This window comes from Gobio gobio (assembly GCF_949357685.1).
Source record: "Gobio gobio genome assembly, chromosome: 7".
NCBI lineage: Eukaryota > Metazoa > Chordata > Actinopteri > Cypriniformes > Gobionidae > Gobio > Gobio gobio.
Genome location: NC_137103.1, coordinates 14917085 through 14933997, shown reverse-complemented (window position 1 = coordinate 14933997; position 16913 = coordinate 14917085). Strand labels below are relative to the sequence as shown.

Sequence of the window (16913 nt, the reverse complement as noted above, 5' to 3'; positions counted from 1 at the left end):
GCATCTTAGCCTATAAAGCAGGGCACTCAGCAAACCTACCCTGGGTAATTGAAGTTTGGTATTAATGAAAACCAACCTAATAACAGCAGGCACGTTGCAAAGGCAACACAGGGGATGACCAACAGCCTCTTTTGAAATAAGGCATTTTAGGTGGTATGGTCTTGCTTCTTTCCAGCGCTCAGAGGCTTTCTGCTGCCGAAAAGACCATGATGATGCATAGCTACTTTGAGGCTGAGCAGCAGAAGAACATGACGCCAAAATATCAGAGAGCCTCTCCATATTTTTTTCTGTAAAGAAAATCCAAAAATAAAGCGGTAAGGGATCATTTACTGTAGATAAGGAACAATTAAAAGTCAACTGATCAGTATTAGAATGAACATTTTTTTATACTGTACATGCATAAATTCATCACTGTGAATTACCAAATTCCTCTTGAGGATTTAGTTTTGTTGAGGTTGCAGCAAGTGGAACCTCCACACTGGATGACAGGGAGCAATCAACCGTGGGGTGTGTGGCTGTAAAACAGTAATAGAAGAATAAGAACAAGTTAGGCTATCACACTCTATTCTTGTTCTTCTTTTCAAACTATATACTAAACAATTTATGAAATCAGACATATGTTTGTTAAGTACTTGGTAGTGTCTTCTACAATAATGTCACTGAAAGGTGTATCTACTTTTTAATGTCTTTTTAGATATTTGAATATTTTAAACTCTCAATAAACAATTACATTGTTCTAATTTGAGTTGGTCCAACATTGTCATAGTAAATTCCTACAAATGTCAAATAATCCAGATATAACCTGTAGCGGAGGCTTGGCGTCGCCCTCGGCTTACCACGTCCTACAGAGTCCCTTTTAGAGGTGTGTGGAGGGTCTCGTACACGTTTCCTCTCATCAGCTGCTCTCTGTGTATTGGAGTGAATATTTCTTGTACGACTGATGTTGATAAAAGTATGGTAACCAAAAGGCAGGTAACTTGTGAAAGGAAAACACAACATAGTGTGTTAGTAAGGTGTTGAACAGCTTAAATGAGCCTTGGAATAGATTCTCCAAGTCTCTGTAACTCAGAGGAATGGAACTGCATATACTATTATTATTATTATATTCCCTTATTAACACGTCACAGAGCATGGCAGGATGCATCATGCAATATACCTGTATTAAATCTTCTGCACTCATCATTCTTACATATTCCTCATCATGTTTTACTTTAATTTGTTATGTTTGTTATAAAATGATTGAGGTGTACAAAAACTCTAACCTTGGCTTCAGCTAGAATGTGTTCATGTTTCAGCTCCAGGGCCATGCGTCTCCCCTCTTGGTAGTGGGGATCCTTTGAATCAAGTTTATGCTTGGTGGCCATTGCAATGCAGTCAGATACACACAGACAGACAGATACAGACAGACAGACAGAGTGAGATACAGACAGACACAGTCAGATACAAACAGACAGGCTGACAAAAGATGGGTAAGACAGACAAGTAGACAAAGACAGACAGGGAGGAAAGAAAGAGCAATAGATAAAGACCGTGAGATAGATAAAGATTGAAGAGATGGACAGAAATATAGATAGTGAGAACAAAGAGGATGTAAGATATAGAAAATAATGAAGAGATGGCTCTTAAAAGTGCCTTTGGGTTTTAAAAAGCAGGTTCAGATATGTTCGACAGGTGATATGTTTGACAGGATCTGCAGGGAGAACAAAAGAAAATGTTAATTATGTAGTGTTATGTTGATATAAGATTTAAAAAGTGTACCCTAATAGTGAGTGATTCCCATTTTCTTATAAATGCTTAGGATAAATAAATACAGACCACGTTCTTATTTCCTGTGCTACTGTTAAAAGTCACGTAACATTTTTTTTAATTAATTTTTATTAATATATATAGGCCTACATATATATCTAGAACCTATATCTAGGCCTAGAACATGTTTTTTTTTATAAACTCGTAATTGTATTAATTTTGGACGTGTAAATAATGCTCATGAATTCATCTTGCTTATTAGACTGTTGTAAGCGACTTACCGTGGTGGAATCGCGCTGGGCAATGGTTTCTGCGATGGTCGCACACAGTGACGTGTTGCACAAAATTGCGCCAAAATATCAATCATAATTAAAAAGTACAGTCTTAATATTTTATATCCGTGCTCAATTTTAAAGGGGTCAGCATAAATGTCCAAGTGAAGGAAACACGAGTATGTAGCCATTACATTTAAACACATATCACTTCCCAGAATGCATCCATCTCTTTGCCAAAGGATATGTCCATATAAAGTAATATAAACATTTCTGCAGTAGGCTATATAATTCATTTTTTACAACTTCATAATCAGCATTGAGATGAAAGTTATATAAAAGTAGGCTATTCTTTTTGTCTTCTCTTTTTTTGGCGCAAAAAAAAAAGCAAAGTAGGCTCACTATTGCAAATTGAAATACCATCGACAATTATAAAATATCCCACAATAAATTAAGGCATGTTTTAAGCCTACAGCAGATGTGCAGTCCTGCAATTATGTCGTTTTAATGTATTCCGAAATTATATTGAAAAGAGAGGAAAAATCGTGATATTACCGAATGAGAAAAGGGTTTCAGCTAGCTACCCTCAACGTCGGCTTATGGACGTGAGGGGGAAATTACCACAATATGTGATCGAAAATTATCAAATATAATGATGAATGTTTTAAGCATATAGAAAATATACCGTCCTGAAATTATGTAATTATAATGTATACAATTAAATAAAAAAGAGAGGAAAAAGAGTTAGTGTTAGAAAAATAATCAAAGTTCAAAATTCAAAGATGAGGGATTTGCACTCAAATCTATCGGACGACCCTCTCCGTTGTCAAGTGACGAATAGGGGTGAGACCGTGTTGCAAAGAAAGACGTGGTGCAGGCACGAAAAATACGTCCCTTTGAAATACATTGAAAGTCGTGCTGAGTGACACGAAAAAAAAAGAAGGATATCTGTGCCCTTGGACACGAATAAATAGATTAATGTTGAGTATAGCCTACCGAATATAAAGCAATAAAAACGAGGATTAAAATCTCTTGATTAAATGTTGAGTAATGTAGCTCTTAAAGTTTGCAAAATGAACAACAATTGAGAAAAAAACAATAATGTGCTCTCGAAAGAAAAACGTGGTGCAGGCACGAAAAATACGTCCCATTGAAATACATTAGATTGAAAGTCGTGCTGAGTGACACGAAAAAAATTGGGAAATTCGTGTCAATGAACACGAATAAATAGATTAAATCTATCGAGGGGTGAATAAATTAAAATTAATAAACGAGCCCAAAACAAAACGAAAAAGCCCATTATATGATTTTACTAATGAAGGAACGGGTGATGACGTTCATGATGTATAATGATCATAAGCACCATCTCTCAGTGTTTATGAACACATATCATTTAAGTTTATTAAGAGTTAAATGTATCTGCGATGTCATGTGACGATTCGGACTTAAATATTACGGTTAGGAATAATGTATGGTAATAAAACAAAATCATACATCGAAATAAAATAGGCCTAAACTTTATGAATAAAATAAAACTTCAAAGCTTGACTTCAATGGACGGCAAACAAGTATGTAGTTTGCCCCGCTATTTTAAATACATACATTTCTAAATTTTAGGTAAATTAAACAGAGTCCCAATCAAAGAAATAGGCTACATTTAAATCAAATGTCTATATTTTGAATTGAAGGGGTGTCATTTGCAACTGTGAATTCATTAATTGTACTCAGTTTTCTTATGATGAACAATTAAGGCTTTGAAAATGATAAATTCCAGGAATTATAAAACAAGTACAAAACCGAGAGCGTAACTGCACTCACGCACGCGACGTTATTTGTGTTTTTCGCGTGCGTGCATATGAGCGTGCTCATATGAGTTGCTATAGCGACGCGTCCTGTGAATATGAACTTTAAATATAAACAGTGGAATCCGTCGCTGTTTGTTGGTTGAGCGGAGGCGAGACACCGACACGGTTGCAGATTGTTTCCTGTGCAAATCTCGAGATTTTGAGGCTGTTTGAAAGAGTTTTGAGGAGGCTTTTATTCTAGAAGGAGATCGGAAGATATTTTCTTTCCATCGACTTTTATTTTTTGAAAGAGTTCATATTATTTCTGATTACAATTTTATTTTATTGTAATTTTCGACGGAGTTTGGAGTTTTATTTCGTTTTTTTATTTGATTTGATTATTTTTGGGGGGGAGGGGTATTTCTGAAGAAGGTTGTATTATATTCTCTTTTTTTGTATTGTATTTTGTATTGTTTCTATTACAGGTTGGAGGACGATGTCGATGGCTCTCATGGGTGAAAGAAGAAGTGAGTGTTTATTTTTGTTTCTGTATTTGTTGATTGGTATGGGTTATGGTATGATCGAAGAGTCGAGAAGCCCAAGAGGCGAAACTCTGTTGTGTTATGGGTAACAGTCTGTAGATGGCGCTGCTGAGGCGCGGCCGCCATTATTGACTGAAAGCTGCTGAAATCGTTAGCGCGCCAGTCACAACTGTGAAGATGAATATAAGTTTTGTCAAAACGCAAGCAGTGTTCTGCAATAAATTGCAAAAATTATACACAAATGCACACACAATAGATGGTGGTGTCTGATTAATTACTGAGATCTTATGACACCACTTCCATTTTAGTCCTGTTTATAGTTCATGTGTGCACTTGCTAGATTGCACATCTTTTTTGTACCTTTCCGCCTGTAATAGGACATTCACAGATTGATTTTGTTTTTGTTCTTGCCATTGAAACGTTCACTGTGTGCACTTTCACTGAAGATGTTGAAAAACAAGTTGTTAATATTTTTGGGATATTCTATGTAAAAGAAATTTCTTTAGAAATGTTCATTTATTATTTTATGAATTAATTTATTTTTCCAAATCATATATATGGTGATGTTCACTATTATCAAAATCAACATTTGAATAAATATCTTATTACTGTGTGTCTGCCTATATATTATTTCATGAATTTCTGTTATTCATAAAACAAGGAAAATGCATAATAGAACATAAATATTGATAGATTAAAGGTTTGCAGTAATTTTATAATTGTATCTTTGCAAACCGTAAGTGGTAGGCTAATGAAGCCGAATCGGTGGGGCATACCCTTACGAAAAAGTACTACAGGAATCTTATAGTATTTTGGGACAAAATATTATAGTAATCTTATAGGAATACTGTAGTAATTTGGGACATACTATAGAAGTACGATAAGACTACTATAGCAGCTTTAAAATATTATAGAGGTATTACAGAACATCACAGAAGTATGTTATGTTCTGTAATGCCTCTAATATCCTAGAGCCGCTATAGTATTTCTATAGTAGTCTTATAGTACTATAGTAATATTTTGTCCCAAAATACTATTTTCCTAAGGATAATTAGGCCATTCATAACCAGCACATAGACGTAACATTTTCTGTCATTTAACGTCGGTCATCCTCATTAATGTATTTGAAATTGTTTTCATATTTAGATATGACGGCCAGAAAAAATTAAGTTATGTTAAGTTTTTATGTTAAGTTGGTTCAGTGCCATTGACTTCCATTATTTTTCGGCGTTTTCCTTCAGTTTTCAGTCCGTCATGGGGCAACGGTTGCTATGGAGCGTTCTATTGAGTTTCGCCTCTTGGGCTTCTGTACTCTTTGGTGTGATGTTGTACAATAATTGACTAAATTAATGTGAAGAAACTTGTGCGAGGTAACCACATGTGATCCCTAAATTTCCCGGGCTAAGTGATCACATGTATTTGATTCCTTGCATATGAAATAAACTTGAGTTACTCTAAGAACAATTTGTAATTGATTATTATTAAAATATGACTAATTATTTGATGTGAAATATTCCAGCTCCAGGCCGCTGCAGATCCAGCAGAGCTGCTTCCAGTCAGTCGGCTGGTCAGGAGGTTTGGATCCTCAGTTCGGATGACCACGAGGATCCGCTGCTACACCCGATACTGAGCCAGGAACTAGTAGGATATTTTGCCCCCCTGCCTTCTGATTTGGCTGTGTCTGTGTCCACAGGTCCGGCTGACAGGAAGAGGAAGTGGCAGAGCGGGAGCCGGGAGGAACCAGACGATGGAAGTCCATCCACTTCATTTAAAACACCTGCGAAACGTTCTCGCAAAGGTCAGAATAGACTTATATTAAAAAGTTATGGCTCAATTATTAAATGATTTGTCATTAAAAAATATTCCTCAGCTGTTTGATGTAAGGACTGCATTAAAGTTATGTCTTTGTACAGCTTTAGAGACTGCAACATGTTTTCTCTTAAGACGTTTCTTTGATCGTATGTTTTGCAGAAGCATATGCGAAGGGCCGTTTGCTGGGAAAGGGCGGATTCGGCGCCGTGTATGCTGGGATCCGCAGGTCTGACGGACTGCCAGTAAGACATTTTCTTCCCTCCTTTGTTCAGACAGCCTTTATAAATGTTGATATCAGTAAATTCAGGTGTGATTTACTGTGGCTTATCGTCTACAGGTGGCCATCAAGTACGTCTCTAAGGACAGGGCCCTAAAGATGCTGAAAGATGTAAGTTCCAGCGTGAATCTGTTGTTCTGTTTCCTCCGTTTCGCTCAGCGCTGGATATAATGGAGCATTTGTCCCTGCAGGAAGGTCAGGGTCTGCTGCCTCTGGAGGTGGCATTGATGGCCCGGGTCAATTCGGCTCCCGCCTGCCCCAACGTCCTGCAGCTCGTGGAGTGGTTTGAGCGGGACACCCGCTACAGCCTGATCCTGGAACGGCCAGTTCCCTGCCAAGATCTGCAGAGTTTCTGCGAGGAGAACGGCTGTCTGGATGAGAGCTTGGCCAAGAAAGTGCTGGTGCAGCTGATCTCCGCTCTGAAGCACTGCGAGAGCCGCGGAGTCCTGCACCGGGACGTCAAGCCAGAGAACCTGCTCATCTCCACAGCTTCACACCACATCAAGCTGCTGGACTTCGGTTGTGGAGCGCTGATGAAGGACTCGGCCTACACGTCTTTTGCAGGTGGGTTTGCGTTACAGGAGGAAACGCTCTGTGGATGTTTGTGAACTTTTGGTGAGAGAATTAGTTTGGACCGGAGTTTATTCAGTGGATGTTTCTGGTCTTCTTGTGTCTCTCAGGTACTCTCGAATACGCCCCTCCTGAGTGGTTTAATCAGCGCCGCTATCATGCAGGACCGGCTACTGTTTGGTCTGTGGGGGTGACGCTCTATAACATCCTGTGCTTCCCCTTCATAGCCGCAGACAGGATCTCCTTTAGAAGCAGACTGATCTTCCCTAGAGAGCTGTCTACAGGCAAGAGATAGCAAACATTCAGAGGTAGAAACCCAGGATGAGTTTGTTGGTTTGTGTTTCTGAAGACTGTGTTGTGTGTAACAGAGTGCCATCAGTTGATCAGCTGGTGTCTCAGGGACGCGGCGGCAGACCGTCCCACTTTAGACGACATTGAGGTCCATCCCTGGTTGCAGTGAACAGGTGACCAGTGACATTACACTTATCTGAATCACAGCATTCATGGCTTGGATTGTATTGTTAGGATAGTGTAGATAAACGGTTTTGATTATGTGTTTAGGGTGAGCAGGAGTGACACCGGAACTGCAGAGAGCTTCCTGATCACCTACAGAAGTGGACCATCAACTACAGTTTACATCCTCTGCTCCCACTGATCTACACAAATATAGACACACTGTATTTGTCATAAATATAGATCAGTGTCTGCTGCGCTCTGTGAAGCTGTGTAGACGCTGGAGGAGCTGAACACGCAGCGCCAGCTGAAACCAGAGCCCAATGGGCCAGAGATCTGCTATTCCAGAGTAGCAAAACACGTAGTTTGTACCTCAATAGACCAAAAGGGAAAAAACACTGGGACAGAGCGCAGGGCTGCATTTCCCGATAACGTTGTCTCTTAGCGCGCTACGAAGACTCTAAAGGTATAACTTAACTAAAGGTATCCCATTTCTAGGCGTGCCCCGAACTATATCTTAGGAGGTTGCTTAAGGTTTACCTTCTTAAGTGCGGCGTCAGCAGGTGCTGAATTAGTTTATCAATGACTCAAAAATAGATGAATCACTCTATGCAGGGGCTGTTTAACTGCGTTATGTGAGACAGCGGTGTTCTTTATAATAGAAGCACTTCAGAAATTGTTGAAATTGCATTTATCAGGACTCGTGAGATCTTATAAATATAATCCAAATTGCAAACTAAATTCAAAACCGTGGATAATTTATATAATTTTGAAATGATTGTGCGAACCTGCAACCTCTTATGCCCAAAGGTATCATGCATCAACCCACTAACGGGCAGTATGCCATTTATATTATCATAATATATTTTACCATAGTCTTCATTTACTCCACAAGCAGAGTTGATTGCCCGCATAACATTATTGGTGTAAATCACTAATTTCGGTTATTGGATGACCTACTCAATAAAGGCGCCACACGCGAAACATAATCAACAGCTATAGCGGAAAAAAAAGAAAGAAAGAGAAGAGTGGCGGCAGCTGAATTTCGGGGCTGCTCCGTTGAGTTTGTCTTGAAAAAGTCCGACCAACAAGATCTAAAAGCTGCTGAATTTGCTGTCGTGGCAGGCAAAATTAATTTTGAATTGCAGCTTTGGACAGGGTAGCCAGGGGACTAAAGTTTTCACGGATTAAATAGTGCACATAGAAATGGCTCCGCGGACGGCGCCGTCTTTGATTTAGCACAAATATTCGCTGTATCGCTGCCATAGTTTGACCAAACTCCCCTCCACAATCATTCCCTTTAAATAGACTCCATAATGGTTTGCCAGCTGATGAACCTTTGGATAATATAATTAAAAAGCTTACAACCATTAGTGTAATGACAATTTTAATCCTTGCATAAAAAAAAACAATTCAATTAACCCTAATTGAACGCTGGGTGTACAGTATATTACAACTTCAGAATTATATTCATATGGACTGACATGTAAAGAAGCTTTTTGCACAGTGGTGGCCACCAGTGGAATGAACTGTCAATAATGATAAGGTATAGCTAAGAGTGATTCAGACCAACCTTACGAAAGTAGGACTTACAGAAGGTATTCTTAACTAAGATCGTTTCAGGAAACACGTATTAACGTTAAGGTGCACCTTAAGGTATAACTTAAGAACGACGAGAAATCCAGCCCAGAACAGTCTGAGGCAGTGTTAACTTGCATAATGTGCTTGTTTTTCTCTTTTTGAAACTAGGACAGTAAAAATACAAACAGTCCAGTAGGCGGAGACAGACACACAGAAGCATCTATAAACTAAATACATTTATTATGCTCAGAACAATAACTAACATATTGTACGATGAGGTAGAGGGTGTGTGTGAAAGTCATTGAACTGAAGAGTGTAAACTAGCATAATGAGGTTTATTTATCATTACAAGGACAAGGAACAGAAATAAAATTAAGAAATAGAAAATACAAGAAATTAAACCCAGAGCTTAAATTAAATTAAACCCTTCCTGGAAAACAAGAGACCCAGGATCAACGAATTAATATTTTTATTTATATATCTATTGTATTTTTTAAATTATTTATAAAAATCATGACAGGGATTAAAACAATGTGTAAATAAAAGCCTAACACATATAGTGAGTGTGTCTATAGTCAGTGCTGAACATTAAATGCAAAACGGTTCAAATATAAACACTTTCTAAAACTTGCCCACCGTAACACAGAAAAACAAAAGCACGGACTAAACACACACACATTTACTGATCTAAAAATAGTCATTCTATTAATCTTATTTTTATATTACCATTACAACAATCCCTTTACATTAACTGCTCTCATAAATATACAAATTTTGTATTTTATACCTTACAGTCAATAAAAGGCATATTTAATGTAGCAGAATGTGTCACGTGTGTTTGGTTTTGTTTCCTGTTCATGTTTCATGTCTTTTATTCTGAAGTTGATCACAGTCATGGTTCCTGTTAGTCATGTGATCCTCTTGCCCTCATGTGATCTTATCATGTGCCTCTCTAGTCTCTTGTGTCATATTAGGCTTGTTTGAGATGAGCGAAATCTGCGCAGAACCGATCACCGGTGATCAGCGCGAGATGCATTCCGGTTAGAAAAGTGTCCGAGGGCGGTCCGCCTTGCTCTGATGTCATGCCGACGTATGTCAAAAAACTCTCGCGAGCGAAAGGCGGATGTGTCGGATTTTGCAGTCGAGCGCAGCTGCTCTCCACAGACTGCGCGGAGCAAAAGCATGATGGGAAACGACTTGCTGACGAAACAGCTTAATGCTTATTGGTTTAAACAACCGTGATGTATGGTTCTTTTTCAAAATGTTTGATTTTAAAACTCTGATATCATGTTTTTATGTGTGAATATTCCCAAACTCTCTAACAAAGGCGATCTCTCTGTGGGTTATGTGATTGTTGTCATATTTATAAATATATATATATATATATATATATATATATATATATATATATATATATATATATATATATATATATATATATATATATATATATACAAACATGTATGTAGGCCTAATTAAAGTAAAAATGATTGATAAACACGTCTTTCGAATGGAAATAAATAACAAAAACTTTGGGTGTCTTGTTCATGATATTTATTTTCATATAAAAGTAACAGAACTTAAATTACATCCAGTTTATCAGCAACAAAGCGCACGAGTGTGAATCCCGCGATATCCGCCTTTGATCTCGCAGGTGTCGGATCCACTACGAGAAGAGAGAACTGTCCGGCTTGCCTGCACTTTTTTCACTCCTCCCCTCACTGCAGCCGCCTAGTCTCGGCTGAATTTCAGGCGAGGCGAGGCGCATCTCAAACAAGCCTGTTGTCATTAGGCTTGTTCGACTTCACCCAGCGATGCGCAGACCGATCGGCGGCTGACTTGAAGCAGTGCATGCCGGTTAGAAATTTTGTCCGACTTGAGGCAGCGCCGACGCCACGTGACAGTGACGTATGTCAACAAAGTGCCGCGAGAGCGATTCGAGAGCAGCCGGTGCAGTTTCTCCAAAGCAGCTTTTTTTTTTTTTTTTTTTTTTTTTTTTTTATTGAACAGATATAAGAACAAATAGTCACAATTCAAAAAAGAATTTAACAACAATAACAAAAATTATGAATATTAGACAGGTTGTAAAAAGTAACAAAACAAAACAAAAAAAACACAAAACAGATATTGAGCCAGGGGTGACATACAATTTAAAATAAATTAGGATTTATTTAAATTTTTTTTTCATTTATAAAAAGGCATAAATATTATATTTTGTACATAGCATAGAGGACTTCAAAGCTTTGACATTGCTGGAAGAAGAGATGGTATCTAAATAACATTTCAGATCTTTACAAAAAATAGTAAAAAAAGGTTTAACAGACAAAAATTTGCACTTGTGTATAAAAAACTTGGCTAGAAAAATAAATAGATTAATCAAAAAATAATAGTCTTTAAGATTCATGTCAGAGTTATAAAATCCAAATAGGACATCCTTAAACTCCAAAGAAAAATTGTCTAAGAGAGAAACACGTACAAACAAACAAAATTTCTTCCAAAAAGTAGCTACATGAATACAATCCCAAAAGAGGTGAGGGACAGACTCATCTTCCACTCCACAAAAGGAGCAAAGGGGATCCATCTCAGGAAACATTTTTTTGATATAAAGATTGACAGGATAAAATCGATGTAACAACTTAAAGGATACCTCTTTAACCTTATTAGTGATTAAATATTTATTGGGTAAAGACCACACTTTCTTCCAAAGAATATCATTGAAGCAATTACTCCAATAAGATATTATGGAAGGGACGGTAATAATATCGCTCTGAAAAAGTTGTCTAATTTTTTTATTCCTGAGAGAGGGACTAGACAAAAAGCAAATCTTCCCTATCACTGTCTCACAAGGATGTGCCCACAATGTAAAATAAGGTAAAGAATCAACACAATTTTTTAACAGAGCAATCGCTCCACTGGGGATGGCATCCATCACTATGGCAAAATCTCGAGGGGTAACAGGAATACAATATTTAGTTAAGAATTCAGAATAAGAAAATAGATGACCATTAGAGTTTACAAGTTGAGAAACCAAAACAATATTATTATTAAACCAATCAGAAAAAAAAAGTGTTTTATTTTTATATCGGATGTCATGGTTATTCCAAATAAAATACCTGTGGGGACTAAAATTATGTTTGTAAATTAAGTGCCAAGCCAAAAGAACCTGCTTATGGAAATTTGAGAGTTTGATGGGCAATTTAGAGATATTATAATTACATACTAAGAGAAATGGGAGACCGCCAACTTTGGAGAAAATATACTTGGGAATTATGTTCCATATGGATTCAGAATCATTCAAAAATTGCCTCAGCCAATTGATCTTAAAAGTATTGTTTAAAGAAGAAAAGTCAAGAAAATTAAGGCCACCATGTTCAAAGCGATTGATGACAACAGATTTTTTAATGTAATGTCTCTTGTGTTTCCATAAAAAGTCAAAGAGCATCCTATCCACTTCTACACATATGGACTTGTTCACATGTAAAGAAAGAGCAGGATAGGTTAATCTAGAGATACCTTCCGCCTTGGCAAGAAGAGCCCTACCTCGTAACGACAGGTCTCTCTGGAGCCAGGAATTTAGTTTTTTCTTTGCTTTAGTGATTACTGGATCAAAGTTTAATTTAGCTCTCGCATTAATATCTTTACAAATGATGACACCCAAATAGTTAACTTGGGACTTAACGGGAATATTATGCAGAAAAGGAGCAGAGCAAGACTTTAAAGGTAAGAGTTCACATTTATTTAAATTCAAGGATAGACCAGAAGCTTTAGAGAACCTTCCAATAAGATCAAGAGCGACAGAGATTTGCAAGTCGTTTTTTAAAAAGAGAGTGGTATCGTCAGCTAATTGGGTTATAAGAATATGTTTATCCGTTATATTAATTCCTTGTAATTGACTATTCAGCAAGAAAGAAGTAAGGAGTTGAGAAGCAATCAAGAACAAATAAGGCGATACTGGGCAACCCTGGCGAACTCCTCTAAAAACATTAAACCTTGGAGAAGTGCCAGATTTAAGATTAATTGAGCAGTTGCCGTTTTTGTATAAAGTTCGGACAGTTTTGCAGAAGAAATCGCCAAAACCAAATCTATAAAGGGATTGAAAAATAAATTCATGTTCAAGGGAATCAAAAGCTTTATAGAAATCTAAAAAAAGAATAAAACTTTCATCACTGATCAGTTCGTCATAATCTAACAAATCTAAAACAAGGCGTATATTGTTAGCAATATGCCTCTTAGGGATGAAGCCTGACTGAGTTTCATCTATTATTGTGTTTAATACACGTTTAAGTCTTTTGGCCACTAACAAAGCTAATATCTTATAATCACAGTTCAACAAACAGATTGGACGCCAGTTGTCAATCATAAGAATATCTTTCTTTGGTTTGGGTATTAAAGTAATCAATCCCTGTGATAAAGTAGGTGGAAGTGTTTCAAGAGCAATACTCTCCAAATAAGTTTTAAATAAGAAGGGCGCTAACTCTAGAGCAAAATCTTTGTAGAACTCGGCTGTCAGTCCGTCTGTGCCCGGGGACTTATTGTTTTTGAGAGATTCGATAGCCTCAATTATTTCGTCAATAGATATATCACTATCGCAGGTGATCTTATCTTCATCAGATAAAGTTTTAACATCTCTCAAAGACTGGAAAAAAGACAAAGCAGAGTCCTTGCAATATTTAGACATGTAAAGATTAGAAAAAAAGTTTGCACAAAATGTGCTGATTTCCTTAGGCTCAGAAATAAGATTACCATTGATTTTTAAAGAGTTAACAGATAAATTTCTAGAATTGTTTTTTTCCATCCTGAAGAAATATGCAGTACTCTGTTCTCCTTGCTCTAGCCATCTTCTTCTGGAGCGAATAAAGGAGCCCTCTGCCTTATATTTATACATAGAGTCTAACTGATTTTGTAGATCTGTAAATTCTACTAACTCAGCTTCTGACAACCCATCCTGCATTTTCCCAGAGAGTGTCATTATTTTGGAAATTACAGTCTCCTCTTTGCGTCTTTTAAATTTAGTTAAACAACTGCCGAAATTCCTAGCACATTTACTAATTTTGTGTTTAAGAAGCTCCCAATTTAGGCCGTATTTATTTTCCTTTTGTGCTTTTCTCCAGTAATATTCAATTAGAAGTAAAATGTTTTTTCTCAATAGGTCATGCTTCAGTAAAGAAGAGTTAAGCTTCCAATATGAGGCTCTAGGTCTTAAAGAAGAAAGAACTAAAGATAGAGGGGATTGGATAAGAATTGCTTTATGATCAGTCATAGGGGAAGGTAGAATCCTGACATCAACTTTAAAATCTTTGACAGATTGTGAAACAAGCCAATAGTCTATACGAGACTGTCTAGAACAACTTTTGTTACTCCAAGTATAGCATTTAATATTCGGAAATTTCTCCCTCCATATATCAATAATATCAAATGTATCCATTAATATGTTTAATTTCGAATTAGTAGAAGCAGATTGTTTAGGTGGCAGTCTATCTAGATTATTATTGGGCACAATATTAAAGTCCCCACCAATAAAAATTAAGGCATTTGGGTATGCATTAAGCCACAGCAGAATTTTCTCTTCTATTGCTTCAAGCAGCAAGTCATTCTCATGCGAACCATTATAACCATAGATATTTATTAATATTACCACAGTATTGTTTATATCGATGACCAAAAGCAGGAAGTGTCCACTCGGATCGCTAAAATTATGCAAAACGTCTCCAGCAAAAAGATTTTTCAAAGTCAGAACTCCAGCTGAACGCTCCGAACCGTGAGACATCCAGACATCATTGTTCCACTGATTTCTCCAAAAAGCAGCATCACTGGCAACGGAGTGAGACTCTTGAAAAAAACAAAAATCAGTCTTGAACGATTTGGCATACAGGAACAAAGCCTTCCGTTTAGTAATGTCTCTTAGACCCCTGGCATTTAGTGAAATAACAGAAATAGACATACAGAATGAACTCTTAACGATGAACAGCAAATAACACTCGAGTTTACTGAGGTAGAAAACACAGCAGCAGCTGACGACAAGGCCAAGTCAAATGAGTTTACAGCCATCAGTAGTGTCCTGCTCCATAACAAAAAGGTAGATCTCAAAAAAACCCTCTTAGAATGAAGTAAGCAGTTTGAACAAGCTTACGTAGGGTTATCATCAATCATCATCAAAGCTTTTATTCAGGACACACATGGTCCAAAAAACACATACATGAAATATACCAATACAAACACAAAAACAAACAAACAATACATATCACATATTTGCATATAAACTAAAACGCCAGTGGTTCCACAATCTGGAGAAAAATCTGACTGAACTTAGTGTTGGGTTCGTCAGTGTTAAAATTATACTGTTTGCAGAGTCAGTTAGCCTACACATACATCTGTACATGATATTCCGCAACACTGCAGAGCAGGTGGGTACACCAGCACTAACAAACATCTGACTCGCACTGCTCCAACGTGGCACCTTAAGCAGCAGCCGCATTCCATCATTATATGCTACATTCAGTTTCTGCATGCTGCTCTTTTTGTAACAGCGCCACAAATGGGCAGTATACATAGGGGTACAAAATGTTCTAAAAAGTGTAGTCTTCACAGATCCTGAGCACATACTAAATTTGCGGATCAACATATTAGCTTGTGCATACAACATACGACACTGTCTAAAAATGTCCCTATTAATTTCGGTTAATTTCGGAGCCATCGATAAAAGCACGGTGGCCCACAAAATGCGCTCTCTTCCCCTCCTTGCGGGCCTTTTCAACAGCAGGCCACAGCTGCATCCTTCTATCCCGGTCAAAAGCAGTGAGATCCTCCGTAAACCGAAGACCGTTCGCACGTAGGAACTCTGACGACTTCGCCGCTCTCCACACACCATCTCTCGTAACACGTGAGGAAAACTGGATAATGATCGCGCGCGGCCTTGGAGTATTCAGAAGTTTCTTCCCAATGCGGTGGACGGTGTCTATCTTGTCAGTTAGAGTTTTGCCCTCCTCTGGAAAAATGGCCATACAGATGCGGATAGATTCGGCTCTAATATTTTCATTTTCTTTTTCAGGAACTCCATGCAAACGCAGGTTCCATCGGCGAGAATATCTTTCCAAGTCTGCTATTCTATTTTCGCAATGCACCATCTTCTTTTCCTCAGAATTAAGTCTGGCTTCGACGTGGCCGACCTTCCCCTTTATATCATTCAACTCGGCGCAAACAAAGTCCACAGTTTTTTTAAGCCCTTCAATTTTAAGAGCGTTGTCCCCCACCATTTTTTCCAGGGCATCCGAGCGATTATTGATAAGTTGAGAGAGAGTAGAAATCACGCTGTCGTCTTCTGCTTTGCCCTTCTTTAAGGGGGGCTTACCTGGGCTCTCAGGAAGGGGTGTAGATAAGAGGATCTCACCGGGAGACGCATAACTATGGCAGCTCACATTGTCAGATACACGTGTTGCACGCGACATCTCTTTTTCTTTTCTTTTGTCTGAAGCAGATTTCATCTTTAAAGTATCGAGGGGCACTGTGATGTAATTATAGAAGTTAAAACACGTCACAGGATCATAAGTAATGTTGTTTGGCTGTTAAAGTAGATTTGTCAGCGGAGCACGAAAAATGCAAACTCAGCAGGACGCCATCTTGGCTCCCCCCTCCAAAGCAGCTGCTCGAGGCTGCACGGGCTCTGATGACGACACAGCCGTTCCACGATTGGCCAGATTCACCGCATGACAGCGATCACGTGTGTTTCGTGTTTATTCTAAAACCTTCAGTTCCACTAATGCTCACAAATCTGTTTTTTATAACAGTAAAACCTACTTTCATGTAGGCGCAGTGTAATATTGTCATGTTTATCAAAATAAAACTGATAAAAAACGTAGACCCCACTTCATTGATAGTG

General features: G+C 37.9%; 1 protein-coding gene across 1 annotated transcript; it reads left to right on the top strand.

Moving 5' to 3' along the window:
* Positions 1-1465: 1465 nt before the first annotated feature.
* On the top strand, positions 1466-7463 carry LOC307128706 (serine/threonine-protein kinase pim-3-like; the record flags this gene model as incomplete). The annotated part of the gene is made up of 8 exons (XM_079820648.1): positions 1466-1469; positions 4288-4329; positions 5864-6142; positions 6316-6398; positions 6494-6544; positions 6625-6997; positions 7114-7287; positions 7372-7463. 8 exons carry the CDS (start codon positions 1466-1468, stop codon positions 7461-7463), a joined length of 1098 nt encoding a protein of 365 aa, XP_079676774.1.
* Between the last annotated feature and the right edge of the window lie 9450 nt (positions 7464-16913).